At 46.7% G+C, this 27,728-nt stretch overlaps 2 protein-coding genes across 5 annotated transcripts in view; one reads left to right on the top strand and one right to left on the bottom strand.

Annotated features, from left to right (window-relative positions):
* The window catches only part of fcho1 (FCH and mu domain containing endocytic adaptor 1), a 76,365-nt gene extending 61,714 nt beyond the window's left edge, over positions 1-14,651 (top strand). For all 3 annotated transcript variants that reach the window (XM_042111527.1, XM_042111526.1, XM_042111525.1), the window contains 5 exons: positions 1,910-2,042; positions 3,875-4,071; positions 12,366-12,430; positions 12,895-13,062; positions 14,588-14,651. In XM_042111527.1, the coding sequence (XP_041967461.1) occupies positions 1,910-2,042; positions 3,875-4,071; positions 12,366-12,430; positions 12,895-13,062; positions 14,588-14,616 (592 nt within the window). In that variant the 3' untranslated portion in view covers positions 14,617-14,651. The remainder of the gene's footprint in view (positions 1-1,909; positions 2,043-3,874; positions 4,072-12,365; positions 12,431-12,894; positions 13,063-14,587) is intronic.
* Positions 14,652-15,280: 629 nt separating this feature from the next.
* Positions 15,281-27,728, bottom strand: part of rfx2 (regulatory factor X, 2 (influences HLA class II expression)) — a 45,245-nt gene continuing 32,797 nt past the window's right edge. For both annotated transcript variants that reach the window (XM_042111533.1, XM_042111534.1), the window contains 10 exons: positions 27,504-27,625; positions 25,907-26,025; positions 22,816-22,928; positions 21,637-21,788; positions 20,678-20,775; positions 20,146-20,295; positions 19,343-19,551; positions 18,622-18,775; positions 18,121-18,163; positions 15,281-18,015 (listed from right to left, as the gene is read on the bottom strand). In XM_042111533.1, the coding sequence (XP_041967467.1) occupies positions 17,894-18,015; positions 18,121-18,163; positions 18,622-18,775; positions 19,343-19,551; positions 20,146-20,295; positions 20,678-20,775; positions 21,637-21,788; positions 22,816-22,928; positions 25,907-26,025; positions 27,504-27,625 (1,282 nt within the window). In that variant the 3' untranslated portion in view covers positions 15,281-17,893. The remainder of the gene's footprint in view (positions 18,016-18,120; positions 18,164-18,621; positions 18,776-19,342; positions 19,552-20,145; positions 20,296-20,677; positions 20,776-21,636; positions 21,789-22,815; positions 22,929-25,906; positions 26,026-27,503; positions 27,626-27,728) is intronic.

The following is a 27,728-nucleotide window of genomic DNA, read 5'->3' as shown; positions in this document are numbered from 1 at the left end:
CGACAAGGCGGAAACAGGAAGATGGACTAGTTCGAGGGCAAGCGAGTTGCAGTGTTTTGTTACAGTCGTGAATTTTTAATAGTTTGCTGGATAAGTTAACAAAGTTACCAGTGAGAGTTGCAACACATGGAATTAAGAGGAAAGAATAGAAACGATTTATTTTCAAACAAAGGATATCTATTAAGGCCTGAACAAAATCTCTTTCCACTTCAGGAAATTACACAAATTACACAAGCTAGCTAGCTAGCTAACTAAACTGTTTAAATTATTAAAATTTCCCTCGGGATGACTAAAGTACCTATCTATATATCCATCTATCTATCTATCTATCTACCTGTGCACACACCTTGGAAACTACATGATAATGATGATGGTAGTTGTGAATAGTAGCAACCAAAGTCTGAAGTACCATCACAGAGGCTAGCTACTGGTGTTTCTTACTGCAGCTTCTTCTGCTGTGTAAGTAGTTAATGTTAGTCTTTTCACAACAGCGACACCTCTGTTCAGGAGAATATTGCAACTAGTGTTGCGACCACCACGCGCGAGTATAAATGGTTACGGTGCTTCTGTGACGTCACATTGTCGCGCTACTGGTCGGGTGCGTCGAGTATGTGGGACGTTTTACACTTCTACTCCAACACATGAACCAGCATGCTCCTACTGTGCTTAACGTGTGTTGGTCGTGGGTGTTAAAGGAATTATCCGGAGTAAAATGCTCTTTAGATCAATTTACGGATGATTGGGAGTACATACGTTGAGTTGACATCAAAATCATGTAATTCGGAATGTGTTTTGAGAAAGTTCGATTTTACCGTTTTTAGTCAAAACTCGTTTGCCTGTTCGTGACCGGGGCATGTCATTTCGCCTACAAAACGCTATTTTTATACCTCTTCTACAGTTCCAAACAACATTACACTTACGTGGTAGTGAGTAGAGGGTCCCTAAAGCCAAACCGAAGTATCCCGAGGTCTTTATGTGGTTGGATAGAGAGTCCAGAATGAATTTCATCAAGCCAGTACCTTTCCGGAAATGTTGCTGCTGCAGCTAGCATCTTTAGGGGAAAGTCTGTAGGAGTCGATTGCATCACGTCGTTGCACGACATCACATTCCTTTAACGTGTGTGTGGGAGCTAAAGTGTGTGTTCACCCTGTGTGTTTGTGTGTCGGTTTTGGGTGCTGGCTTGTGTGTTTTCCTTCTGTGCACACACCCACACTCTCTCACACACACACACACACACACACACACAAAATTCTGTGCCGTCCAATGTTTGTCTGTTTCCTCTGAGTTATAATAGTATGCTTGCAGATATAAGGTTGTTATAGTTCAAAGGTCAAAGTTTAAATGCTAGTCAGAGGATTCCTTGAAAAACATGAGTGAGTGGTAAGCCTGCGACCGCACCGTAGAACCACACCGTGGAACCAGTAGAACAGTAAGGTCCTCTCTGTCGTTCTGTGTAACAAATGCTCTGTGCAGGTTGGCTGGCGTTCTGTGTAACAAATGCTCTGTGCAGGTTGGCTGGCATTGTACAGGAGTTTGTGTGCACCCATCCTTATCAGAGTCGTCAGTGTATTAACCTCATTGTGTGTGTGTCTGTGTGTTAACCTCATTGTGTGTGTGTCTGTGTGTTAACCTCAGTGTGTGTGTGTCTTTGTGTTAACCTCAGTGTGTGTGCTAACGTCAGTGTGTGTGTGTGTGTGTCTGTGTGTTAACCTCATTGTGTGTGTCTCTGTGTGTAAACCTCAGTGTGTGTGTTATTGTCAGTGTGTGTTCGCCTCAGTGTGTGTGCTAACGTCAGTGTGTGTGTTATTGTCAGTGTGTGTGCTAACGTCAGTGTGTGTGTTAACGTCAGTGTATGTTAACGTCAGTGTGTGTTAACGACAGTGTGTGCGTGTGTCTCCCTCTCCACTAGTGACCCATCCCAGAGTGACCCGGACTTCAGGGACTTCTGGTTCAACATGCAGGCCTTGACCTTTCACCTGCAGAGGGAGGCGGAGCTTAACCCACAGGCCTCCTACTACAACGTGGGCCTGCTCAAGTATCAGGTGAGCAAGAGTTCTGGAGTCAGCAGGTGTGATAGTGTATCAGGTGAGCAAGAGTTCTGGAGTCAGCAGGTGTGATAGTGTATCAGGTGAGCAAGAGTTCTGGAGTCAGCAGGTGTGATAAAGTGTATCAGGTGAGCAAGAGTTCTGGAGTCAGCAGGTGAGCAAGAGAGCTCGGTGGAGGCGAGGTCGGCAGGTGTGTTAAAGTGTTTGGAGTAGAGGTCTGCGTGGGACTGATTTTTCAGTCCCGCTCCTGCCCGCTCCCGCATTAATGTGTCATTTTTAGTCCCGCTCCCGCCCGCATCTGTAACATGATGTCACACTTTTTCAATGGTGGTGCTACGGCATCGGGCTAGCCATCAGGGCTCCGAACCGGTTCAAGGAACGAAAACGAACAGAATTTTACGGAATTTTACGAGGAACTGAAACGAAAACAAAATGGTCTTCAACTGTTCCGGAACAGAAACGTTATTCTAAAATCCACAAAACCGGTTAATAACGTTTTTTTCCGTTCTCTATATATTTTATAAAATTTCACAAAAGCATATCCTAAGTGTTCTACTTGTTTGATTGTAGGCGAACAGCCTAATAATTTGATTTCTGCAGTTTGAAAAAAAAAAAAAACTAATAAATGGACCTTTGGTCCAAATGTGTATATTTTGTCTTGCTGTTGTAATGTAACCTATCCGTCTGCCACTTCAGATCTTAGGCCAGCTCGTAGCGTAGGCTACTGAAACTGATTTGGAAATTGTTTGTAGCCTATGCGTAATAGCCTATTTTGCCGGTCCACGCCTTGTCGTTTTAAAGTCGGGATTTGAAATGTTTGCGGGATTTGAAATGTTTGCGCAATTATAGCCTATTCTATGTAGAAGAGTTAAACGGGAAATTTGAGATAGGCCTTGTCAGCAACAGACAGGTTCGTTTATAAACAGGGTTGGAATTATAGCGCAAGGCTTTGAAGATCTCCATATGGATAATTCCGTAGAAATGCATGGATTCCAGTTGCTGCTACTGGAGGAAACTGGAATCCATGCATTTCCACTGAATTTTTTTTGGAATCTGATCCCTTATCATACCTGTTCATTCTTACTCGTCGCTCGACTTGTCGTGACTAAATTCAAGATGGCTGCAAATGCTAAACTTCGTGAAGATACTGTCTGTATAAATCGTCTTGTAAGTAAACTACCAGTGCTTTTTCAAAGTTCTCAATGCCTCGTTTTAAATGTCAGGGCCCTCGGAAGTCTACCAATGAAGTGTGGAGATACATTGAGCCTCGTAAATGGTGTAAAACAGTGATATATTTGCATGGCTAGCCCGATGCCGAAGCACCACCATTGAAAAAGCTGTTGGTAGCATCGGCTAACTAGCGCCAGATTTTGGAGTGCAGGGGACAAGCCGAGATGGGCTATGAGACATTCGTTCACACTCGGTATCATGTTTCAACACACTTTAGGTCAGTATCACACCGGAATTCTCCTTTAAATTGGTCAGAGTGCTTAGTAGGGGTGGTGTGAACAGTGACGTCATATGAAACAGGCAAATATTCGTACAGTGGTTCTCGCGTTCGTACTGAAATGGCTCTTGAGAGCAAATCGAGGTGAAAGTTATTGGCCAGGCTAAGTGAGGCTTTGATGTGTGATTGGCCAGGCTAAGTGAGGCTTTGATGTGTGATTGGCCAGGCTAAGTGAGGCTTTGATGTGTGATTGGCCATGCTAAGTAAGGCTTTGATGTGGTTAGCCAGGCTAAGTGAGCCTTTGATGTGATTGGCCAGGCTAAATGAGGCTTTGATGTGATTGGCCTGGCTAAGTGAGGCTTTGATGTGATTGGTCCGTCAGGTGTCGTCTCAGGACCCTGGCCGCGCCCCACTGCTCCTGTCGGCTGAGTGCCAGCGCAGCGGCTCGGTCACCCGCATCTCCCTGGACTACCACTGCTGCCCGGCAACCGCCCCCTCCACCCAGCTCACGGCCGTGCAGGTGCTGCTGCCCCTGGACCACACGGCCACCGACCTGCAGTGCCAACCGGCTGCCACCTGGTGAGTTACACGGACACACACACACACACACACACTCATACTCTCTCTCTCTCACACACACACACACACATTCTCTCTCTCTCGCTCTCTCTCTCTCTCTCTCTCTCTCTCTCTCTCTCTCCCCTCACACACACTCACACTCTCTCACACACACACACACACTCACACACACTCTCTCTCTCTCACACACTCACACACACACACACACACACACTCACACTCTCTCTCTCACACACACACACACACACTCACACTCTCTCTCTCTCACACACACACACACACTCTCTCTCTCTCTCACACACACACACACACACACACACACACACACACACACACACACACATCTCTCACTCACTCACTCACTCACTCACTCACTCACTCACTCACTCACACACATGCACACACACATACTCTCTCTCTCACACACATACACTCACACACACACACACACACACTCTCTCTCTCTCTCTCTCTCTCTCTCTCTCTCTCTCTCTCTCTCTCTCTCTCTCTCTCTCTCTCTCTCACACACACTCAAATTCAAATTCAAATGTGCTTTATTGGCATGACTCAGAAAATAGTGTGATAGCATGACAATACAAACAGATACAATATTTGTTTTAAGGGGGGTCAAAGAAAGGAAACTTATAATACTAAACTAAAAGAAAGAAAACTTATGTTTAAGAAAAATACTAACTAAATCCAGGTTTAAAGGAAACTTAAACATGTATTCTTAAATCTAAATCTAAAGGAAACTTATTTAAAAAAAAAAAAAAATGTATCTAAAGTAATTTATAGTTAGTAGTATAGTATAGTAACTTTATAGTAAGTTGCGATTTGTAACAGAAAGGAAACTTAGAAAACTTTAAAAAACTTTAGAGTTATGTAAGATTAATATAAAAGGAAACTTATAGCAACATAGAATAAATAAAGAAATTGATCTTAAGTAAGCTTAACTTAAACTTAAACAATAGTCTATATAAAACTATTTAACAAAAACTATATACTGTATGCACTTTTTTCTATGTGAAGTTTTCTCTTAAAATGTGGCAGGACTGTAAATATTGGTATGCTAAGTGGGCACATTTATCTATTTCTCCCAGGAGGAATTGTAGTTTTTGTTCATTGGTGGCAGTCATTAAGCCGGGACAAGTGATTTCAATTTGTGGGTAGAATATAGCTCTTAAGTGTTGATAATTGGGACATTCTGTGAGGAAGTGGCATTCACATTGTACATTGTAATGGTGTATTGGCATGACTCAGAAAATAGTGTTGCCAAAGCAGTAACATGACAATACAAACATATACAATATTTGTTTTAAGGGGGGTCAAAGAAAGGAAACTTATCTAAACTAAAAGAAAACTTACTATTAAAAAAAATAGTAACTAAATCCATGTTTAAAGAAAACTTAAACATGTATTCTTAAATCTAAATCTAAAGGAAACTTATACAATAGTCTATATAAAACTATTTATAGTTTACAAAAACTATATACTGTATGCACTTTTTCTATGTGAAGTTTTCTCTTAAAATGTGGCAGGACTGTAAATATTGGTATGCTAAGTGGGCACATTTATCTATTTCTCCCAGGAGGGATGCCTCTCTCTCTCTCTCTCTCTCTCTCTCTCTCTCTCTCTCTCTCTCTCTCTCTCTCTCACACACCGACCGACCCACCACATCCTGGTGAGACTGTAATGCAGATCCACACATGATTGGTTGACACACACACACACAGTCAGACCTGCTGTGCCAACACACCACATCCTGAATGCCACGTGGATATTGAGTAGGCATTAGATAAAGCAGTTGCCATAAACATGGTTTGGTCCAAAGCGGTTGGGAGCCCAGTTAAAACAGGATGTTGCATTGGCCGGGAATCGAACCCGGGCCTCCCGCGTGGCAGGCGAGAATTCTACCACTGAACCACCAATGCGTACTTAAAGGGGAAATAGAGGCCCCAGAGATTGACGGCCACAGCTGCAGGGAAAATCCATGCATTCTTCTGGTTTAACTTTGGCCTGTAGAGGGCGCTAGAACAACAGGCTGGTTGGACCGTAATGCAGATACACACATGATGCTTATAAGACAGACCAGCAGTGCAAACCCACTGCATCCTGCTGAGAGACAGACAGGCAAACAGACAGACAGACGGGTGCACAGTCACAGTCTACACATCGTGAGGCTGCGAGACTTTCTGTCTCCGAGGCTGTCGGCCCGCCAGCCCAAAGTTGCAAGGGTGGTTTTTCTGCTCACAGGCGCTAGGGGGATGCGAGACGGCCACCATTCAACCTGAAACAAGTCATATAACCATTTCAATGACTCCGAAGTTGTGAAGTTAAGGTAAATTAAACTAAACAAGCTGCAAAGTTCCCCTTTAAAACAGGATGTTGCATTGGCCGGGAATCGAACCCGGGCCTCCCGCGTGGCAGGCGAGAATTCTACCACTGAACCACCAATGCGTACTTAGAGGGAAAATGGGGGCCTGGAAGAACGACGGCCACAGCTGCAGGGAAAATCCATGCATTCTTCTGGTTTAACTTTGGCCTGTAGAGGGCGCTAGAACAGCAGGAGTTTCACCACAGAAGCACTGCACTGACAAGATTTAGACACGTAACACAGATCCACACATCATGGACAGACAGGCCTGCAGTGGCAACTCGTCTGCATCCTGGTGAGACACAGACAGAACTACACAGAACCATCCTGTTGCATCCTGGTGAGACAGATACAGACAGACAGACAGACCTGCAGTGCCCCCTGGTGGATGAGGTGTGCATTGTGGAAGTGTACTGTTGTCTCTTCTACAGTGCAGACCCATTTCAGACAACACTCTAACAAACTCAGGCAGACCGCTGTCTGCAGTAACATCTCAGGCATTATCATTACAAATGGAGTTCCAACATGTCTGCAGTAGCATCTCATTAACATTACAAATGGAGTTCCAACATGTCTCTCAGTGCACGTCCGTCTTGTCGCCAACACACCACATCCTGAATGCCACGTGGATATTGAGTAGGCATTAGATAAAGCAGTTGCCATAAACATGGTTTGGTCCAAAGCGGTTGGGAGCCCAGTTAAAACAGGATGTTGCATTGGCCGGGAATCGAACCCGGGCCTCCCGCGTGGCAGGCGAGAATTCTACCACTGAACCACCAATGCGTACTTGGAGGGAAAATGGGGGCCTGGAAGAACGACGGCCACAACTGCCGGGAAAATCCATGCATTCTTCTGGTTTAACTTTGACCTGTAGAGGGCGCTAGAACAGCAGGAGTTTCACCACAGAAGCACTGCACTGACAAGATTTAGACACGTAACGCAGATCCACACATCATGGGCGGGCGGGCAGGCAGGCAGGCAGGCGTAACTTGGCGCATCCTGGTGAGACACAGACAGAAATACACAGAACTACAGACCGACAGAACCATCCCGTCGCATCCTGGTGAGACAGACACAGATACACATAGACATAATATACATAGACGCCGCATCGACCGCTGCTCCCTACTAGCGCTGACGAGATTTGGAGCCGCCATCTTGGACCGGTCATCCACTCCACTCAGTGTAATCTGTTTGGCCGGTGCAATGAGCTGTCAGCACACTTAATTAATCATATCTCACTGAATACCGAACAGATTTTCACGCGGTATTTTTTGCTGCAAAGGTCATACATGTAGCTATGATACAGGCCACATTGTTCGAAAATACAAAATACAACCAATAGTACGGTAATGTTAAATCTTACTTGTGAAAAGTAAATCCCCCGAGTATGGTCCGCCGATTTGAGCAGGAACATGCTGCACAGTGCTGTCATCTTGTGTTTTCTGCTGCAACGCAATGAGGAGTATGACCGGTCCAAGATGGCGGCCGCATTTCTTGTTTCCAGCAGCCAATGCGGCGTCTATGTATATTATGTCTATGCAGATACAGACAGAGACCTGCAGTGCCCCCTGGTGGATGAGGTGTGTATTGTGGAAGTGTACTGTTGTCTCTTCTACAGTGCAGACCCATTTCAGACAACACACTAACAAACTCAGGCAGACCGCTGTCTGCAGTAACATCTCAGGCATTATCATTACAAATGGAGTTCCAACATGTCTGCAGTAGCATCTCATTAACATTACAAATGGAGCTCCAACATGTCTGCAGTAGCATCTCATTAACATTACAAATGGAGTTCCAACATGTCTGCAGTAGCATCTCATTAACATTACAAATTGAGTTCCAACATGTCTCTCAGTGCACGTCCGTCTTGTCTGTTGCCAACACACCACATCCTGAATGCCACGTGGATATTGAGTAGGCATTAGATAAAGCAGTTGCCATAAACATGGTTTGGTCCAAAGCGGTCGGGAGCCCAGTTAAAACAGGATGTCCGTCTTGTCTGTTGCCAACACACCACATCCTGAATGCCACGTGGATATTGAGTAGGCATTAGATAAAGCAGTTGCCATAAACATGGTTTGGTCCAAAGCGGTCGGGAGCCCAGTTAAAACAGGATGTTGCATTGGCCGGGAATCGAACCCGGGCCTCCCGCGTGGCAGGCGAGAATTCTACCACTGAACCACCAATGCGTACTTCCAGAGAAAATTGAGGCCCTGGAAGATTGACGGCCACAGCTGCTGGGGAACTGTGCATTCTTCTGGTTTAACTTTGGCCTGTAGAGGGCACTCTAACTTCAGGCTTCTCACCACACAAACACAGCACTGATGAGATAGATACCATAACACAGGCAGACACACACACACACACACACACACACACACACACACGCACACGCACACACTGCAGTGCAGACCCATTTCAGACACACACCCCAACAGACGCAAGCAGACAATGTGGTTTATGCCGAATGTCAGAAGGCTGAACCGGTAAACAGGTCTTATCACCTCCACTTGTCAAGTGATAACTTTGATCCTGACACGTAGATGGTATACGTGATGATAAATGAGTGCATATAGCAGTATTCGCTGTGCTTAAAATAGTGGTATCTGTTTGGACCACTGATTTAAGTATTAAGAATACTGAAATCAGTGTTGATGGTTGTATACATTTATTGTCATATGCTTTTGTACAAAACGGTAACATACAGACAATAAAACGGAACTTAAAAAACAGTATTACCAGTTTGCAGATCAATCACGGTCAGAATCAATGTTATTGCTCAGCAAGGGGATGTGATTCGACCTGATTTCCGGTTAAGCCCTCTGTTCTGATATACCACATGGTCTGCAGTAACGTCTCAGTCCACGTGTCGGTGGAGCGGTTGGGAGCCCGGTCAAAACAGGACGATGCATTGGCCGGGAATCGAACCCGGGCCTCCCGCGTGGCAGGCGAGAATTCTACCACTGAACCACCAATGCGTACTTAAAGGGGAAATGGAGACCCTGAAGAACGAGCGCCGCAGTGGCAGGGAAAAATCCATGCATTCTTCTGGTTCAACTGTGGCCAGCAGAGGGCGCTGGAAGAGCAGGAGTTTCTCCACAGACACTCAGATACTCAGCACTGACAGGATTTAGATACTCAGCACGGACAGGATTTAGATACTCAGCACGGACAGGATTTAGATACTCAGCACGGACAGGATTTAGATACTCAGCATGCTCGTATTCAGAGTAGCACACAGCACGGACAGGATTTAGATACTCGGCATGCTCGTATTCAGAGCAGACACACAGCACGGACAGGATTTAGATACTCTGCATGCTTGTATTCAGAGCAGACACAAATTAGATAAAATGAGAATTTTACCAGTAAGAAAAGTTGATGATGATGATGATAATGATAAACACATACACACTTATGATCAAAGGGCACGTGCTTCTTCATTCGTCATTATTAGATGCAGCCACAGGCCCAGCACATGGAGCAGGTCTTCTCAATACAACTAATTAGTGAAGAGGAAAGAGTGTTAATGAGTGTGCAAACCCTTCATCACATGGGAATAGTGCGGTGTGGTGAACAGGGCAAAGACAGCACATCTTACCTGCTTTTAATTCCCCTCTGCACATCTTACTCTGCTGTTAATTCCTCTCTATCTTAATGTCATAGTGTGTATGATTATTAACTTTTGGTTATTGGTAAAATTCTATTTCGTATGTTAGCTGTATGGCATGCTGAATAAGTGTGTGCTGAATATCTTAACCTGAAATAAATAAGTGTTGTGAAACTCCTGCTGTTCTAGCGCCCTCTGCTGGCCAAAGTTAAACCAGAAGAATGCATGAAATTCCCCAGCAGCTGTGGCCGTCGTTCTCTGGGGCCTCTATTTCCCCTTTAAGTACGCATTGGTGGTTCAGTGGTAGAATTCTCGCCTGCCACGCGGGAGGCCCGGGTTCGATTCCCGGCCAATGCAACGTCCTTTTCTTACCAGATCCTGACTGCGTACAGGTGGTTTGTCAACTTACCCAACTCCGCTCTTTTACCCCACTGGCACATCTTACCCAGTTCATGTTCAGTTTAGTTAAAACTAAAATTAATGGTGCCATGTTTCATTTAGTTAAAACTAATATTAATAATGTCATGTTTAGTTTAGTTAAAATTAATATTAATGGTGTCATGTTTAGTTTAATTTAAACTAATATTAATAGTGTCATGTTCAGTTTAGTTTAGCTAAAACTAATATTAATAGTGTCATGTTTAGTTTAGTTAAAATTAATATTAATAGTGTCATGTTCAATTTAGTTTAGTTCAAACTAATATTAATGGTGTTGTGTTTAGTTTAGTTTAAACTAATATTAATGGTGTCATGTTCAGTTTAGTTTAAACTAAAATTAAAAGTGTTATGTTTGGTTTAGTTAAAATGAATATCAATAGTGTCATGTTGAGTTTAGTTTAGTTCAAACTAATATTAATGGTGTCGTGTTTAGTTTAGTTTAAACTAATATTAATGGGCGATCTGACGCTCCTCCTAAGCGTTTTTGTAAAGATGCAGTCTGCATTGCCACATGATGATCATACATGCCAAACATTGTTGCATATTAAAAAAAGAAACATACCTGAAAAGGCGGTAAAACATTGTTCTCAACTCAGCTGCTGCCTCTTGACCACACGGCAACAGACTTGACCACACGGCAACAGACTAAACCACACGGCAACAGACTGGACCACACGACAACAGACTGGACCACACGGCAACGGACTTGACCACACGGCAACGGACTTGTCAGCTGCATCCTGATCAGGCACAGACAAACAGACGTGTAGTGCTAACATGCTGCATCTTTAGAGTTGAACATTTGATGGATGGATGGACAGACAGAATCAACCTGCCACATCCTGGTGAGCGGCAGACAAACAGGGTCAAGTACCGACAGACAGACAGCCAGGGCTCCAGTATTGACAGACAGACAGCCAGGTGGGCTGAAGCAGCTAGACAGGAGAGGTCACCAAACAAAGACTGACTGAGAACTGCACATGAACACGTCTTTGCACATGGACACATCTTTGCACATGGACACATCTTTGCACATGAACAAGTCTTTGCACATGGACACATCCGTCTTTGCACATGGACACGTCTTTGCACATTAACACATCTTTGCACATGGACACATCTTTGCACATTAACACATCTTTGCACATGGACACGTCTTTGCACATTAACACATCTTAGACACATCTTTGCACATTAACACATCTTTGCACATTAACACATCTTTGCACATGGACACGTCTTTGCACATTAACACATCTTTGCACATGGACACGTCTTTGCACATTAACACATCTTTGCACATGGACACGTCTTTGCACATTAACACATCTTTGCACATTAACACATCTTAGACACATCTTTGCACATGGACACGTCTTTGCACATTAACACATCTTTGCACATGGACACGTCTTTGCACATTAACACATCTTTGCACATGGACACATCTTTGCACATTAACACATCTTTGCATATGGACACGTCTTTGCACATTAACACATCTTTGCACATGGACACGTCTTTGCACATGGACACATCTTAGACACATCTTTGCACATGGACACGTCTTTGCACATTAACACATCTTAGACACATCTTTGCACATGGACACGTCTTTGCACATGGACACGTCTTTGTACATGGACACGTCTTTGCACATTAACACATCTTAGACACATCTTTGCACATGGACACATCTTTGCACATGGACACATCTTTGCACATGGACACGTCTTTGTACATGGACACATCTTTGCATTCCCATCAGCCGTCCTCCTGGTGTTAGTGACCCAGACTGGGACCCTCCCCGTGTCACTCGGGAATATGGGGCGAGCAGATGATTGACTGTTCAATCTGTCTTCACAGGAATGCCGAGGAGAGACGTCTGCTGTGGAAGTTGCCCAACCTCTCCCCAACCAACCACAGCAAAGGTTATTGCCATGTTTAACACCTTACAACACATTCAGCCCCCATCCAATCACAGCAGAGGTTACTGCCACGTTTAACACCTTATTCAGCCCCCAACCAATCACAGCAGAGGTTACTGCCATGTTTAACACCTTACAACACACGCAGCCTCACCTGTACATATTGGAAAACCTGATGTGAAAAAAGTTGTTTTTAAGACTTAAGGCAAACATGCCCACTAGATGGCGCTAACAGCTGATGGCCTGGGGTTTTCTAGTTTTATCTGATCTGATGAGACCATAGTATATCTTTACTGTCTGAATGACAAGCTCTGTTTACTACCCAATATCCACATCAATATGTATAGACCATTCTGGTGTTTTCTATCTGAGACCTTAAAGAGCCGGTTTGTCATGTTGAAATGAGTTCAGCCCTGGCTCGGCTGGCCCGGTGGTCGTCAGCTGACTGCTTCTTTCCCCTGACGTAGGCTCTGGCACGCTGTGTGCCAGTTGGCAATGCCTGGTGGCGCCTCGCGGCCCTCCTCCCAGCCTGGCGGTGCAGTTCGTGGGCTGTGAGGCGTCGCTGTCGGGCCTGGATCTGGAGCTGCTGGGCACCCAGTACCGCATGTCTCTGGTGAAGAAGAGATTCGCCACAGGTGAGCAGAAATCACAGTTCTACAGGCTCGTTACACCAATTACGTGACTGAGGCGATCAGGCGGGCTAGCGATCAGGCGGGGCTACATCAATTACGTGACTGAGGCGATCCGCTTGCACAGCGTTTGCTGCAGCAGTTAGTTTCCACTATAATCAATGGAACTGGCTACACCAGACGTGATGGCGGCTCGTACATTCAGACCAGTCCTCTAAAACTGTTTTTACGCTTCACGAGTGGAGGGCTCCAGCTACGGGCCTGGTGTAGCCTGCCTGTTCTACAGTGCAGCACAGTGCAGTACCTGGTGGTCCGTCTCCAAAAGAAACTGCACTCACTGAGCACAGCTATTGTCTCTGAAGTGGCGTGTTGTTTGGAGATCAGCAGCTACTCCAGAGGTTACCAGGGTAACCCAGTAACCTTGCTCAGTAGTAACCCCTCTGAAGTTAGCTACTCTGTCTGCTCTGAACTCGTCAGAAAGATTGTGTTGTCTCCTTACTTTACCAGCTAGGCTACTGGAGAAGGTCTGTCTGTGATGTGTCAGCACTAACAGGGATCGGTAGTATTTATGATACATGTATTTAAAATACTTATTTCAAATACAATAGTATTTTGCCATTTTATTGGGTTGAAGAAAGTGGCTTCGTATTTTGTATCAAAATACTTTTTTTGTGTGTATTTTGTAGTTTAAAAATACTGCCAAATAGTTTTGGTAAAACCAATGCTTTTGGTGATTTCATGACGTCATAAAAGTGCAAAACAATGAATGTAGCCTCTGACTGGTGCTGACAGTAATTTGCCCAGACTTGTAATCAGAATATTGAGATTCAGGAAGATGATTCAGTCCAAGATGAGTAACATGTAGGTTGCTCACGTGCCCAATTACACCCCCCTCTCTCACACCAACCTCAATTGTCTTGAGAACTTAAAAATCATTAGATTTTTCTTGAGAACTTTAATCATCTGAAAACATGGAACCGGTTAGGTGGTGCCCCTTAACCTGGCAATAGCCAGATGAATTTCATTCATCTGGCTAGGGTCAGGTTAGGTGCCCCTGCAACATTGCTCAAAAAGTGCCTCATGAATTACCTAAAGCAACACGATGCAAAATCCACATTTTTGCCCCTTGGCGTCAGTATAACCCCATTTAGCACTTACACGCTACCCAGCTAGTTAAAAACTAACTAAAAGGGTCGTGACCCTACCTGGAGGAATAGATTAAATAGATGGATATGGAAGGTTTGCAAAGTGATTTTATGCTCCATTTAATGTAAGTATTTTCAGTACAAAAATGCAGTATTTCAGTGTTTTATTTTGATACATGGTGTGGCTACTGTATTTTGTAGTTTATTTTGATACAATTAAAATGAGGGTATTTGATATTTTATTTTCAAATCCATTTTGATGTATTTTTGCCCATCCCTGAGTGCTACTTCATGTCGCTGAAGCAGAGCGGTTGTCTTTTAACTCACTGTTTAGATGACTGATGTGCCTTTCTCTGTCTTCTCTCTCCTGTGTTTGCTCCCCTCAGGGAAGTACATGGCGGGCTGCTCTTTGTGACGTGGAGGCGCGGGGACCTGCTAGATTGCTGGGGGGGGGGTACGCTGGTGTTACGCTGGTGTTGATGGGGGTCTACTACTGGTCTACAGTTTGCACTTTTAGTTCACTGAGCCAGGTCTACACACCGTAGAGAAGGTGAGGAGAGAACACACACACACACACAGGAGAGCGCACACTTACCTAAAACCATGGATCCAAAAGTCCTTGCTGCTGTGGAGGACCAAGTTGAGCACTGACCTGGCCTTTTGTATCTGAACCCTTTTTTTGAATTGTGATCTGAGATTTGTACTTGTGGTAGAACACAGCGCAGCTCCGATTCCAGATGCCTCTTTGTATGTTCTGATGGCTGTGAATAGTGTTGCTTTGCCATAAAGACCAAAAGAAAAAAAAAAGTAGGATTTTGTGGAAAAAACAATTGTGGGCGCACATGATACATGTTTTATAGTTTTAGATCGATATCGTCATGGAAACCTGCTTGTGTGTGCATACGTACCGAGGGGTGTTTTGGGGTGGAGGTTAATCAGTCAATATGGCTGCACTGTTAGTGCTGTTTCTTTCTATGTAAATTTTAAATATATTTATAAACTTCAATGCTTCTCCATAAACGATGCATGTGTTGTTATTGCTGATCCAAGAATGGGAAAAACACACAAACACAGAGAAATGCGGCTTACACCAGTTTTGTTTTTATTTTTAACCGGTACAAAATACAATTGAACTATGCAGTTTGTTACAGAGTCTCTGTTCTCTGGCCCGGTAAAGAAGTCAAGAACAGGTTTAAAAATACACAAAAATAAAGTATCAATATACTTGTGAGAAGAATCAGTCTAGTCCAATAAAAATAATCCTCAACCAGAGAAGTCTAAACAGCATTACAAAAAAACAATGACACAGAAAATACCTTTTCCAAATACTCTAAAGGCAAGTTACTGTGACAGGCACAAGTTAAAAACATGGACTAAGAAAAGCTTTTACCAAATCTTTAGTTCAGGACTTAGACATCATACAACTATTGGAATGGGCCGAGAGGATGGGTAGTGTCCGGAGCGGCGCTAATAAATATGCGGAGGGTCAGGGGTCAGACGGCATGTGGTACCGAGAGGCAAGAGCAGGCTTCACACAGGAGAAGCCCACAGTTAGAATATTCACAGACCGGACGCAAAGATGTCCACACATCAGGAATCTCATCTTTGCCTTTTTTTTTTTTTTTTTTTTTTTTTTTTAAACTAAAAAAAAAATCTGGGTTGGTGCCAGCCGTGAGAACTCTGGGAAGCAGCCCGCGACTCGAGAGGAGCCCAGGAGGTCCGGAGGAGAGGGGTGCGGACATGGGAACGATCCAAAGCCACTCACTCAACTGGTACCAAGAGCAAACACATTCAACAGGTCTGAAAACTGAACTGCAAAAACCATCAAGAAGCTCAAGGAGCTTGTTATTTTTAAACAATTCTTTTTTTTTTTCCATACATCTCCTTAAAAGTCTCAATTTCACTTTTTAAAACTCACTATTATACATCGGGGGGGAGGGGGGGGTCCAACGTAGCTAATAATTCAGCTCTTTAAAAATTATATTATTTAAAAAGGCGATCTGCTCAGGATTAAGCTGTGGGTAAAGACAAACACGTGCAGGTAAATAATTACGCTATGTGGGATTTACACCTTACAGATTCACCACTTTATTTGTTTCCTCTTAGCTCAGAGGGTCTCCAAGCTGGGGGGCAGCCATCAGGACCGTAATAACAAGCCCAGGACCCACACACATCCCAGGCAATGTAGGCTGCAACTGTCCCCACGTTAAATCTGTGTGGAGGAGGAGTGCCCCCTATAGGAGCTGGGCGTCATGACGCTCTAGAGTCTTTAACCCTCACGTCAGATCAGTCTAGAGCAGGTTCTCCAGTCAATCCGGACTGGCTGTGTTAGGAGTCGGTCAGGATGTGGTTAAGGCCGCTAAACGTTGGACTGGACTCAGCTCAGGCGTCCTGAAGGCTTTCAGAAGGGACCCCTCGAGCAACGACTCGCAGATCCGCCACATATTTACATGTCATGGTACTCTGAGCAGAGTCACTGATAATCACTGTCCGTCCCGTCACTCAAATCAGTTAAATGTACACCGGCACGAAACGTAATGCAACAGGGTTGAACTCAGCTGTGTAAGGCCTACTGGAATGGGGACAACTACTTCTTTAAAAATGTGCGTTGTATAACAGGCCTGATTTGTTGTGTTAAAAAACATACTACTCTGGCAGACACGTTTGTAAAGAAATCAGGTTGACATCATAGCTGAGGCCATGTGCACTTTAAATACATATGTAAATATATAAACATTAGCTTCTTTAAAATCAGAGTGAGGCAGAGAGGAAAGTAGGTTTTAAAGGGGAGATAGAAAACAGACTGGAGGAATTTCTCCAAGCAGGTTCCCCCACACGTGCTGCCTCTGGGGACAGATGCAGGTGGCGCCGCCCCAGTGGTCATAGCAGTGTGGGCGATCTCATATGGCCAAGGGTTCCATACTGCAGTCAGCGCAGCAGCAGGGGCTCTGGGGAGTGGGAGAGAGCGCCATCTGCAGGCCGAGGGGAATGGGGACGGGACGAGGCGTGCTTTGGGCAGACAAGGCTCTGGGGAGTGGGAGAGAGCGCCCTCTGCAGGCTGGGGGGGGGGGTTAGAGGCGTGCCTTAGGCGGAGTCTCACTGACATGCGCTCAGCTATAGGAGTGCAAGGTGTGCGAGTTAGTCCTAAGTCTCCTACAAGTCTAGAAGGTGCTTTAGAAAGCGTTCTCTTGAGGTTATGAAAACATACATTCATCCTGCATTAAGAGGCACAGCTGGGAGGGGGGTGGGGTGGGAGGAGGGGAGTGCTCCTCCTATAGAGTTGGGGGGTGGGTGTTTGTGTTGGTTTTAATCAGACTGCTTTTTTTTTTCCTTTATAGATCTAAGGCACTGGAATAAACACTAGCTATGGCACAGCTATAACAAGAGTAACGGCACTCATACACACTACAGATTCACAGTCACAAACACAGGGGCAAACGCGGAGGACAGAACGGAGTGGGGAACTACAGCACACAGCCCCCCTCTCTCGCCGACCCCACACACACACACACACACACACATAAACACACACACCCTCAGGCCTGCAGCATAACGCAGAACCCAGAGATACGCTGGCTGTGCCATCCCCACAGTCCGAGGGTATGAGAGCCCGTGGGAAAACATGCACACAGGTCAGCTGGTCACTGTGAGCGCGTGTGTGTGTGTGTGTGTGCGCGCGTGCGTGGAGCAGCTCAGATCTCCTGCAGCGAGTGGTTGAGCTCGATCCTCTCCCGCTTCACCGCCGGCTCGCTGGGCCCTCGTGACACGTCACCGTCGCTCCCCAGGTCACTCATGTCGTCCGAGAACGAGGGGTCTGACAGAGCAGAGAAGGGACTCAGGTTTCACTCAGACATGCCCACCACAGGAGGAAAACTACTCGTGTGTGTGTGCGTGCGTGTGTGTACGTGCGTGCGCTCACCTTTATCCATCAGTACAGGCATCATGGAGTTGAGGTCGCTGAACTGAGGGTGAAAGAGGAAAAGTGCGCAAGTTAGCAGCCGCTAATGCAATAAACCCATAGCAACTTACACTAACACAACTAACACTTTTGGTGTACCACTCTTGCAGTACCATTTTAAACCCATAGCAACGCTCACCAACACTCTTGGTGTACCATTTTATACCCATAGCAACGCTCACCAACACTCTTGGTGTACCACTCTTGCAGTACCATTTTAAACCCATAGCAACGCTCACCAACACTCTTGGTGTACCATTTTATACCCATGGCAACGCTCACTAACACTTTTGGTGTACCACTCTTGCAGTACCATTTTAAACCCATAGCAACGCTCACTAACACTTTTGGTGTACCATTTTAAACCCATGGCAACGCTCACTAACACTCTTGGTGTGCCATTTTAAACCCATGGCAGTGTGTGTGTGTGTGTGAGAAGAGCTGCCAGAGTGCTGTACTCACTTCTCCCATCACAGCTATAGGCGTCTCGCCGGTGGCCAGGGCAACACGGTGCTCCACCAGGTAGAACATGTACTCGTCATAGAGCAGGCGGATCAGGTGGAAGGAACCAAAGCTGGCGGCACTACGCAGGGTCAGATCCCTGATCACCATGGAGCTGGAGGGAGGGAGGGAGGGAGGGAGAGAGTGAAGGAAGATAAAGGCCCAGGGGGGTCAGCAGACAGGTACGATGAGGTAAGTTAAGGGGAAAGGGGGGGGGGGGGGGGGGGGGGGGGGGGGGTTGGTGTGGGTTGGTGTGGGAGGAGAAACACACAAACACAGATGGCACATTTAGGAGGTGGAATTGCTAATAGTCTCACCACTTAATTTCAGGTAAAAACCTTATAGTTTACAGACTACAGGTTATATTTCTGACAGGTCTAGCAACAAGCATTAAGCATTTATAAACTGAGGAAGATGCCCCAAGTATTAGCCTCAATTGAATTATCTGTTAAATGTTATGGGTGCAACGTTCTATTTGTAGTTGTACATTAGGACTGCAACTAAGGATTATTTTCACAGTGGATTAATTGCAGTATTCTAATAGTGCACACAGGGATCAGGACTCTGTGCAGCGTGAGGGAGAGTGGGGATCTCAGGGCTCTGTGCGGGCAGTGTGAGGGAGAGTGTGGATCTCAGGGCTCTGTGCGGGCAGTGTGAGGGAGAGCGGGGATGTGGGCCTCACCTGTAGAAGGACCATTTGAGCAGGAACTGGCGGGCGGCGCGGGGGAAGCTGGGGCTACCCTCGTGGGGCTTCAGCACCTGGTTGACCACGTTGTCCAGCCAGGCGGCCCACTGGTCCAGGGAGCTTTGCTGCTGCAGCGTCACCTTGAAGTCCTGCTCCAGCCGCTGCACCATGCTCTCGTCACACTGGCACACCCACGACGCCTGCTCCTGTGGACACACACACACACTGGGTCAGGCACTGTGATGCTCTCACACACGCACGCACAGGGTTAGGCACTGCTAGGCCCGCACACACAAGGTTAGGCACTGCTATACACAGACACACACACACACACACTTTACAGCTCATTTGAACTGGGAAGACACACCCTACAGTTTCAGGGTGTGACACACATGCGCACACGCACTCAAACAAAGAGGGATTCAGTGGTTGTCAAGCATCACACAGGGAAAGCCCTTGTTTTAAAGGTGAGAACGGTTTCTGCTTGAGAATACACACACTGAATACACATTTTACTGGCAAGCTCAGTTCCATCAGAAGCATCCCTTCAATTTGTTAATAAAAAAAACCCTGAATGTATGAATTAAAAGCTGCTGTTGGCTCAGAGGGTCCAATGGGAACAGCTGATGCTCATGCTGACAAGGTAGGTGTGGAGGATGGTGTGTGTGTGTGTGTGTGTGAGATGAGGGCTGAGAGTGGCGCAGCGTACCTGCACGTTAGCCAAGTCCACACAGTTGAGATCGGACAGCATCTGGTGCGTGTGTGTGAGTGTATGGAGGGTCGAGAGTGGCGCGGCATACCTGCACGTTAGCGAAGTCCACGCGGTTGAGGTCGGACAGCATCTGGTTGATCTGGGAGGTGTTCTGCAGCACGGCGCGCGCCGCCTGCGCCAGGTGGTTCAAAGAGGTGTACCTGCGCAGCGTCTGTGCAAACGCAGACACCACTGCCACCTGTGGGTCGGAGGACAGAAGCACCACAGCTGAATGCAAACGCTCAGTGCAACACCTGGGTCATACTTTCACTCTCACAACACAGCTGCCACCCAATAACATTCACAGCAGTTAATACATGAAACTTGACCCTGTAATGTTTAGCAGTGTTATATTAATAACCATGCAATATAATGTTTGGAAGACCAAGTAAACAAGGAAGGTATCAATCATACATCAAATCAACTGCTTTTCAACAGTATGTTGTGTATTTCAGTGGATACACCATGTTTCTTGAACCATGAAACTATGAAATGTACATATTGACGTTGTTGACGTGTGCACGGTCTCCTCTTATTTTTATATAAATGAAACTGAAATAAAAACATATTGACGTTGTTACCTTAGTGCGCACGGTCTCCTGGGGGAAGTCACACATGGCAGACGTCAGCCAACTCTCCAGGCTCTTGGCAAAGTTACGGATGGCCTGGGTCAGCGTGCCTGGGGACAGCACAACAACAACAACATCAGGGCCCACTCAACGTCACAAACAACAATGACATCAGGGCCCACTCAACGTCACAAACAACAACATCAGGGCCCACTCAATGTCACAAACACTTTAAATGTTCACTGTTCAACGTCTTGATTACGAGGGAATATATACAGGGTGTACGGTGTTGGACATCCTACGCTAAAGTGTGTTTGAAATGTGCTTGAATGTGCCCTCATACACCCAACCCAGCAATTAAAGCTTTCTGAGATATTCCTGTTTTAAGAGGAGTACTTGGCCACTACATATCAGGGATGCTGAGAAAGGGTCCAATGACCTGGGTCCATTAAAGTATTTTTAGAGTGCGTCTTTAATGAGAGGGCTCTTTTTGTCTTAGTATGCAACACAATACAGCCCCTGGACACTACAGGACTGTGGCCAGTAGCCAGACCAGTGGATTCCCTGCCTCTGCTGAATGACTGAAGCTAAGCAAGTGTGGGCTTGTTTAGTAAGTGGATGGGAGACCTCCTAGGAAAGCGAAGTTGCTGCTGAAAGTGGTGTTGGTGGGCCAGTAGGGGGCAGTCTACCCTCTGGTCACAGAGCAAACACAATGCCGTCCTTCGGATGAGACGTTAAACCGAGATCCTGACTCACTGTGGTCACTAAAGACCCCATGGCACCCACCGCAAAGAGTAGGGGGTGTCCTGGCCACCTAATTGTGTGTGTGCGTGCGTGCGTGCGTGTCTCACAGGACACTGTGCAATGCTCCAGGTGTCCAGAAATAACGGGGGGTGGGTGGGCTTCATTAGCCAAGTGTGTGTGTGTGTGTGTGTCACAGGTGCTCCAGGTGGTGTTGCATGGCGACTCACTGGGCACAGGTCTCAGGACGTCTGGGATGAGGATCTCCACCAGGGCCTGGTACAGGATGTGGTCACAGCTGCGCATCCACTGCTTCACAGGCTCATACTTGCACAGCGCCACCAGCGTCTCATGCGGAATCACGTTCTCCATGTCCTCGTCGCTACGCAACAGACAAACACACACCTCCAGTGAGAATCCGCACTTAAGGGCCGTTCTCACCAAAAAACATAACTATAAAAAAAATATTGTTCTCGTTAATATGAATGACGACGTTCACACACATGAACGATGTCATTGGGGATCACTTTCAGAACAATAAAAAAGCTGACAGCCAATCAACATTCATTAACACCAAGGAGAGACTTAGCTTAATGTTTGGTCAGTGTGGACGCTTTTATAGTTATGGCTATAGTAATCATTCCTGGTGTGATCGGCCCTTTATGCTAATCTATGGGATTGGGCAGCAGGGCGATATCACTGGATCTAAACAAATCAATCTAACCATAGTAATCACCATTAGCGGTGGCTTTCTTAACGTTTCTAAGACGTTTATTTTTTTTTACACTGTAGGAATCACATACTACAACATCATCATACCAACACGATCAAATTCGTGACTACAGAGTTTTATTTTAGCATGGGTTTCCTCCGTAAAAGAGACCTGCATGTAACTTCACAGCATGCTGTTAAAATCCTTAAATTCACGGACGTGTTTTGGCTTTATTTTTTTGGCAAAAAACGTCACTCTTAACAGCCGCCAGTCTTTGAGAAGACGAGAAATATCCACTGGAATTTTGTTTCTTTCTATTACACCTGCCAGGGAATCCGTGTTGTGTGGCTAAACTGCTGCCTAGTTTAAATGGCTATATTTATTTTTATTAGCTAGAAATGATGCCACATGTCTACATTCAATGCTATTTAAGCCACTTCGAAAGTTCGTTTAGATCCAGTGATTCTGCCGCCAAGGAAACGCAACGTCACACTTCGGTACTCTATTACCTAATCACAAAGGCTGCCATTACTCGTGACAGACAGTGAAGCCCACCAATCAGGAGTGCTGTGCTATGCTATGCTAATCTGGGTTATGATTGGATCGATCACTCATGAACACATCCCTTGAGAAGAAGCCCTCTCTGATAAGAGACCCTGTGGGAGTTTGGTCTCCTCATGTGCTGGGGGGAACTGACCTGTTAGTGATTGTAGTGGATCCGTCACTAGATGGCGCACTTGAACACCAGAAGGACTGCCAGAGCTTCTCAATGTAGTGGAACTGCAGGTTCATCACAACATCCAGTGTTGCCTAAGACACACACATACACACATTAGGAACTCTTGTGTGACACTCCAGTCTTAAGTGACTCGTGCTTGCGTTTCTCCCCCCCCAGGCAGTGGGGTTGTTCCCGGGCCGTCACACACACTCCGAGCTCTGCTGCTCTTGCACACAGAGGGGTATTAGGCAAGAGTTTCCTCTCTCACTCTGTGTGTAAATGAGCTCAAGCTGACGGGAGGCTCTCCACCACTTCCTCATAGCTGCTGCGCAACATTAAACATCTCCTCTCCCTCTCTTCTCTCTCTCCCTCTCCTCTCCCTCTCTTCTCTCCTCCTCTCTCTCTCCTCTCCCCCTCTTCTCTCTCCCTCTCCTCTCCTCTCCCCCTCTTTTCTCTCTCTTTCTCCCTCTCCAGCAGCAGCCTGAGCCAACACACACAGAGTGGGCCACAGCGCGCGCAACAGCCTGTCATCCCGCGCACAGGGAACCTGTGATTCATTCACTCCCAATAAATCATTAACTCATGGGGGAATTATTCCCGTGCCCCGCGCTAACGCTAAACACAAACACCCCTCCTCCACCCCGCACAACTACACATTATGATGCAGAGCTTATTTTTTTTATTTATTTATCCTTTATTTGACCAGGTGATGTCCCATTGAGATGTTCAAATCTCTTTTACAAGGGAGCCCTGGGGCAACTTATGGGCAGATTATCTCTTCACATGCGGCCTATTACTGAGGACTAAGGTAAGGGCAAGTTGCTGGAAAGTGGAGAAGAGGTTCAGCAAATATTCTTGGCATAGCTGAACTCCACCCTTCACCCACACACTTCCGTTGAAACATATCACACTTATGCAAAGACAGATGGGGTCATCTCACATATACCCATTAGAAATGTACCGCAAAATACCCATGAACAAACAAATGGCTTAAGAATGACTTTAAAGCTATAAAACACAGTGTGCATTGTGTGAACACATAGTTGTGAATTGTGCACTTTTGAGTGGTCTGATTGGATTTGGTCAAAATGGCTGAGGGTTAGCCGCTCAAGATTTGTTTTGGTGGTTACTATTATGAAAAAAATACATTTTCAAGAAATGTCCCAAATGCCAAAGTAATCACTTGTGGATTAAAAAAACACAAAACATACCAAGAGGAGAGCATGAAGGAGCTCTGAGACTTCATTCTTTTCCCCCCCTCTGCCCACACACACTGTGAGAGAGTGTGTGTGTGTGTGAAAGAGACAGAGAGACTCAGAGAGAGAGAGTGAGGGGGGGGAGGGCCGAAATGTTTCAATGTGTTTTGTCTATTATGCATGTCTGTGGCCCACTGTCTCCATATGCGTATGATTCACGGCATGCCCAAAGATCCTCTCCTGGCAGCGCACGCAGCCTTGTATCCAGTTACAGTGCTGTATAGGCTTTCCCTTCAATCACATGATATGTTTTCTGCTTCCTCGCCAGGGATTGCCATGGCAACCTTGTTTACCGTTGCCCAGGGCAACGGCTCAAAACACAGGCCTCCAAAACAAAAAGGGAAGGGGGAAAAAAAATTCCCCAGCCCGGACAAACAGGGAGCAGTTCTACCTTCAGAGCGCTTCACCACGGAAGGGAAGAGAAAGCCTGGGTGTCTCCAGCTGGGGAATCTTAAAAAAGTGTGTTTCCACGTCGCCCCTTCCACAACAGCCTTCACTCAGGTCACTGTCTGTGTGTGTGTGTGTGTGTGTGTGTGTGTGTGTGTGTGTGTGTGTGTGTGTGTGCGTGTGCGTGTGCGTGTGCGTGTGCGTGTGCGTGTGCGTGTGTGTGCGTGTGCGTGTGCGTGGCAACCATGCACAGGCATGCACTTGCATTCTTTTTATTTCTTTACTTTTCCAAAGCTCTTCCTCCCACAACCTCCTCCAGAGTTTCACACAGCTTAAACAGCTCTAGAGTTCATTAAAAAACATCCCCACAAACATACCCTCACACACACACACAGCCCCCTGTCCAGTCCGAGATAGCACAGGCAGTGGGTCCAGATAAGAGGCAGAAGAGGAGGAGCCGCGGGGACAAAAAGATGATGATGTCCCACAGTCAGCTACGAGCTTAATAGCTACGTCTTCATAACCAGGGGATGAAGGGGGATGGGGGGGGGCAAAGGGAGGGTGACGAGGGGTGGGGAGGGTGGGCAATATATAATATGACAACCCCCCCCCTACACACACACACACACACACACACACAGCTAATGAAGCACTCTCTCCCCCCAGCCCTCTCAGGGGGGCTACAGCAGGCTATTTCGGACTGCTATCAGTGCAGTGGCCCCTCTGCTAAAGGCAGCCCTGAGTCTGGCCCACTTCTGATCACTTCTGATCAGCTGGAACTGAACTGAAGTGTTCAGAAAGCACAACAAAGACAGGAAAAAAGCCCTCCCCCAAACAACCCCCCTGGAGGAGAGGAGAAGAGGACGGAGGAGACGGAGGAGAAGAAGGGGAGGAGAAGACGGAGGAGAAGAAGGGGAGGAGAGGAGAGGGAGACGGAGGAGAAGAAGGGGAGGAGAGGAGAAGAGACGAAGGAGAAGGGGAGAAGTAGAGGAGAAGAGAAGGAGATGGAAGAGAAGAGGAGGAGAAGAAGAAGGGGAGGAGTAGAGGAGAAGAGGAGGAGGAGAGGAAGAGGGGGAAGAGGAGGAACAATGAAAGAAAGTCTGATTACCTTTATGCATTAAGCAGCTAAGCAACCAATTAAAATGAGATGTACACAGTTGAGAGAACAAAACCTTCGTGAACTTCAGTTCCCACGTAACATTTGTTCCGTTTAGTGTTTGCAATAACAAGGACGAGATGTCTAGTAAGTATTTGCAGTTATTCAGTACTTGTTCATGGTCTCAAGCACAGCAGCCCCCATCAGTCTTGTGTGGATGCAAAGTGCAAGTGTGGTTTTGGAGCCGTGCGTGTGTGTGTGTGTGTGTGTGTGCGCCTGTGAGCGTAGGGCGCGCGTGTGTGTGTGTGTGTGTGGCTGGTTGGTTAACTACCTCGCAGTGGTCCCTGTAGAGGGTCTGCAGCTTCTTGATGTCGGCCATGTTGATGCGCTCAGGCAGGGGCACGGGGCCCAGGTCCAGAGGAGGGAAGGGAGGGAGAGCATGCGACACGTCTGCAACAACAACAACAACAACAACAACAACAATGTTAACAACGTCGTCAGTACTGAAACTAAAACTCTTTGAACTCTTTGCAAAGACAGAGTTGGCTGTTGGGAGAGCGTGACCCACTGCAGTGCCCCGATAAGGCTTAGGCCAACACCCCTCCTGTTAGAGAGACTCCGTGAGGGAGGGATGGATGGCTGTTGGGAGGAACAGGGGAAGCCATTGGGGGTAGAGTGCAGCACTGTGTCGGCAGGTGTGCGGTGGTGTGCTGTCCTGCTGTGTGCCGTGGTGTGGTGTGTGGCAGTGTGTGCTGCAGTCTGGTGAGGTATGGTGTTGGGTGGTCTGCAGTAGCGTGGTGTGGTGTGGGGCGGTGTGTGGTGTGGGGTGGTGTGGGGTGGTAGGCTGTGTGGGGTGGTGTGGGGTGGTAGGCTGTGTGGTGTGGTGTGGTGTGGTAGGCTGTGTGGTGTGGTGTGGTAGGCTGTGTGGTGTGGTGTGGTGTGGGGCGGTAGGCTGTGTGGGGTGGTGTGGTGTGGTGCGGTAGGCTGTGTGCTAACCAAGTGTTATTGATCTTATATTAAGATTAAAAAATCTATTTGGTATTGTTTTAAGTATGAAAAGACTTACCTAGCGTCCTCTCAAAAGATCATTTAGACTTAATTTAAGAAGACTTTAACTTATTTTAAGGAGTCTGATCAAGACAAATTTGCTCAACGCACTGGCAGACAAATTTGCTTGTTTTTAGGACAAATTTGCTTAACGCACTGGCAGACAAATTGGCTTGTTTTCAAGATGAGATGTCTTTAAATAAATGAATTATTTTTTAAATTAAGTCATGTACTGCTGGTAGTGTGGGGGTGGGTGTGGTGTGGTGTGGTGTAGTGTGCTTACCGATGTACTGCTGGTGGGGGGGGGGGGGCTGTGCTTACCGATGTACTGCTGGTGGTGTGGGGGTGGGTGTGGTGTGGTGTGGTGTAGTGTGGTTACCGATGTACTGCTGGCGGGGTGTGGTTACCGATGTACTGCTGGTGGTGTGGGTGTGCTTACCGATGTACTGCTGGTGGTGTAGTGTGGTGGTGTGGGTGTAGTGTGGGGGTGTGGGTGTGCTTACCGATGTACTGCTGGTGGTGTAGTGTGGTGGTGTGGGTGTAGTGTGGGGGTGTGGGTGTGCTTACCGATGTACTGCTGGTGGTGTAGTGTGGTGGTGTGGGTGTAGTGTGGGGGTGTGGGTGTGCTTACCGATGTACTGCTGGTGGTGTAGTGTGGTGGTGTGGGTGTAGTGTGGGGGTGTGGGTGTGCTTACCGATGTACTGCTGGTGGTGTAGTGTGGTGGTGTGGGTGTAGTGTGGGGGTGTGGGTGTGCTTACCGATGTACTGCTGGTGGTGTAGTGTGGTGGTGTGGGTGTAGTGTGGGGGTGTGGGTGTGTAGTGTGGGGGTGCTTACCGATGTACTGCTGGTGGTGTAGTGTGGGGGTGTGGGTGTGCTTACCGATGTACTGCTGGTGGTGCTGGCTCTGGGCGGCCACGGACTGCTCAGGGGTGCTGGAGGCATTATTGGAGCCGCCGGACAAACCGTAACCCACGCTGTCCACCTTCTGCAGTGGCTTAAACCTGGCACACACACACACACACACACACAGACACACACAGACACAGACACACACACACACACACACACGCACACACACACGCACACACACACGCACACACACAC

The sequence above is a fragment of the Alosa sapidissima genome, chromosome 12 (genome assembly GCF_018492685.1).
Source record: "Alosa sapidissima isolate fAloSap1 chromosome 12, fAloSap1.pri, whole genome shotgun sequence".
Classification (NCBI taxonomy): Eukaryota; Metazoa; Chordata; class Actinopteri; order Clupeiformes; family Clupeidae; genus Alosa; species Alosa sapidissima.
The sequence above is the reverse complement of the archived record's forward strand: the minus strand, read 5'-3'. Positions and strand labels throughout refer to the sequence as shown.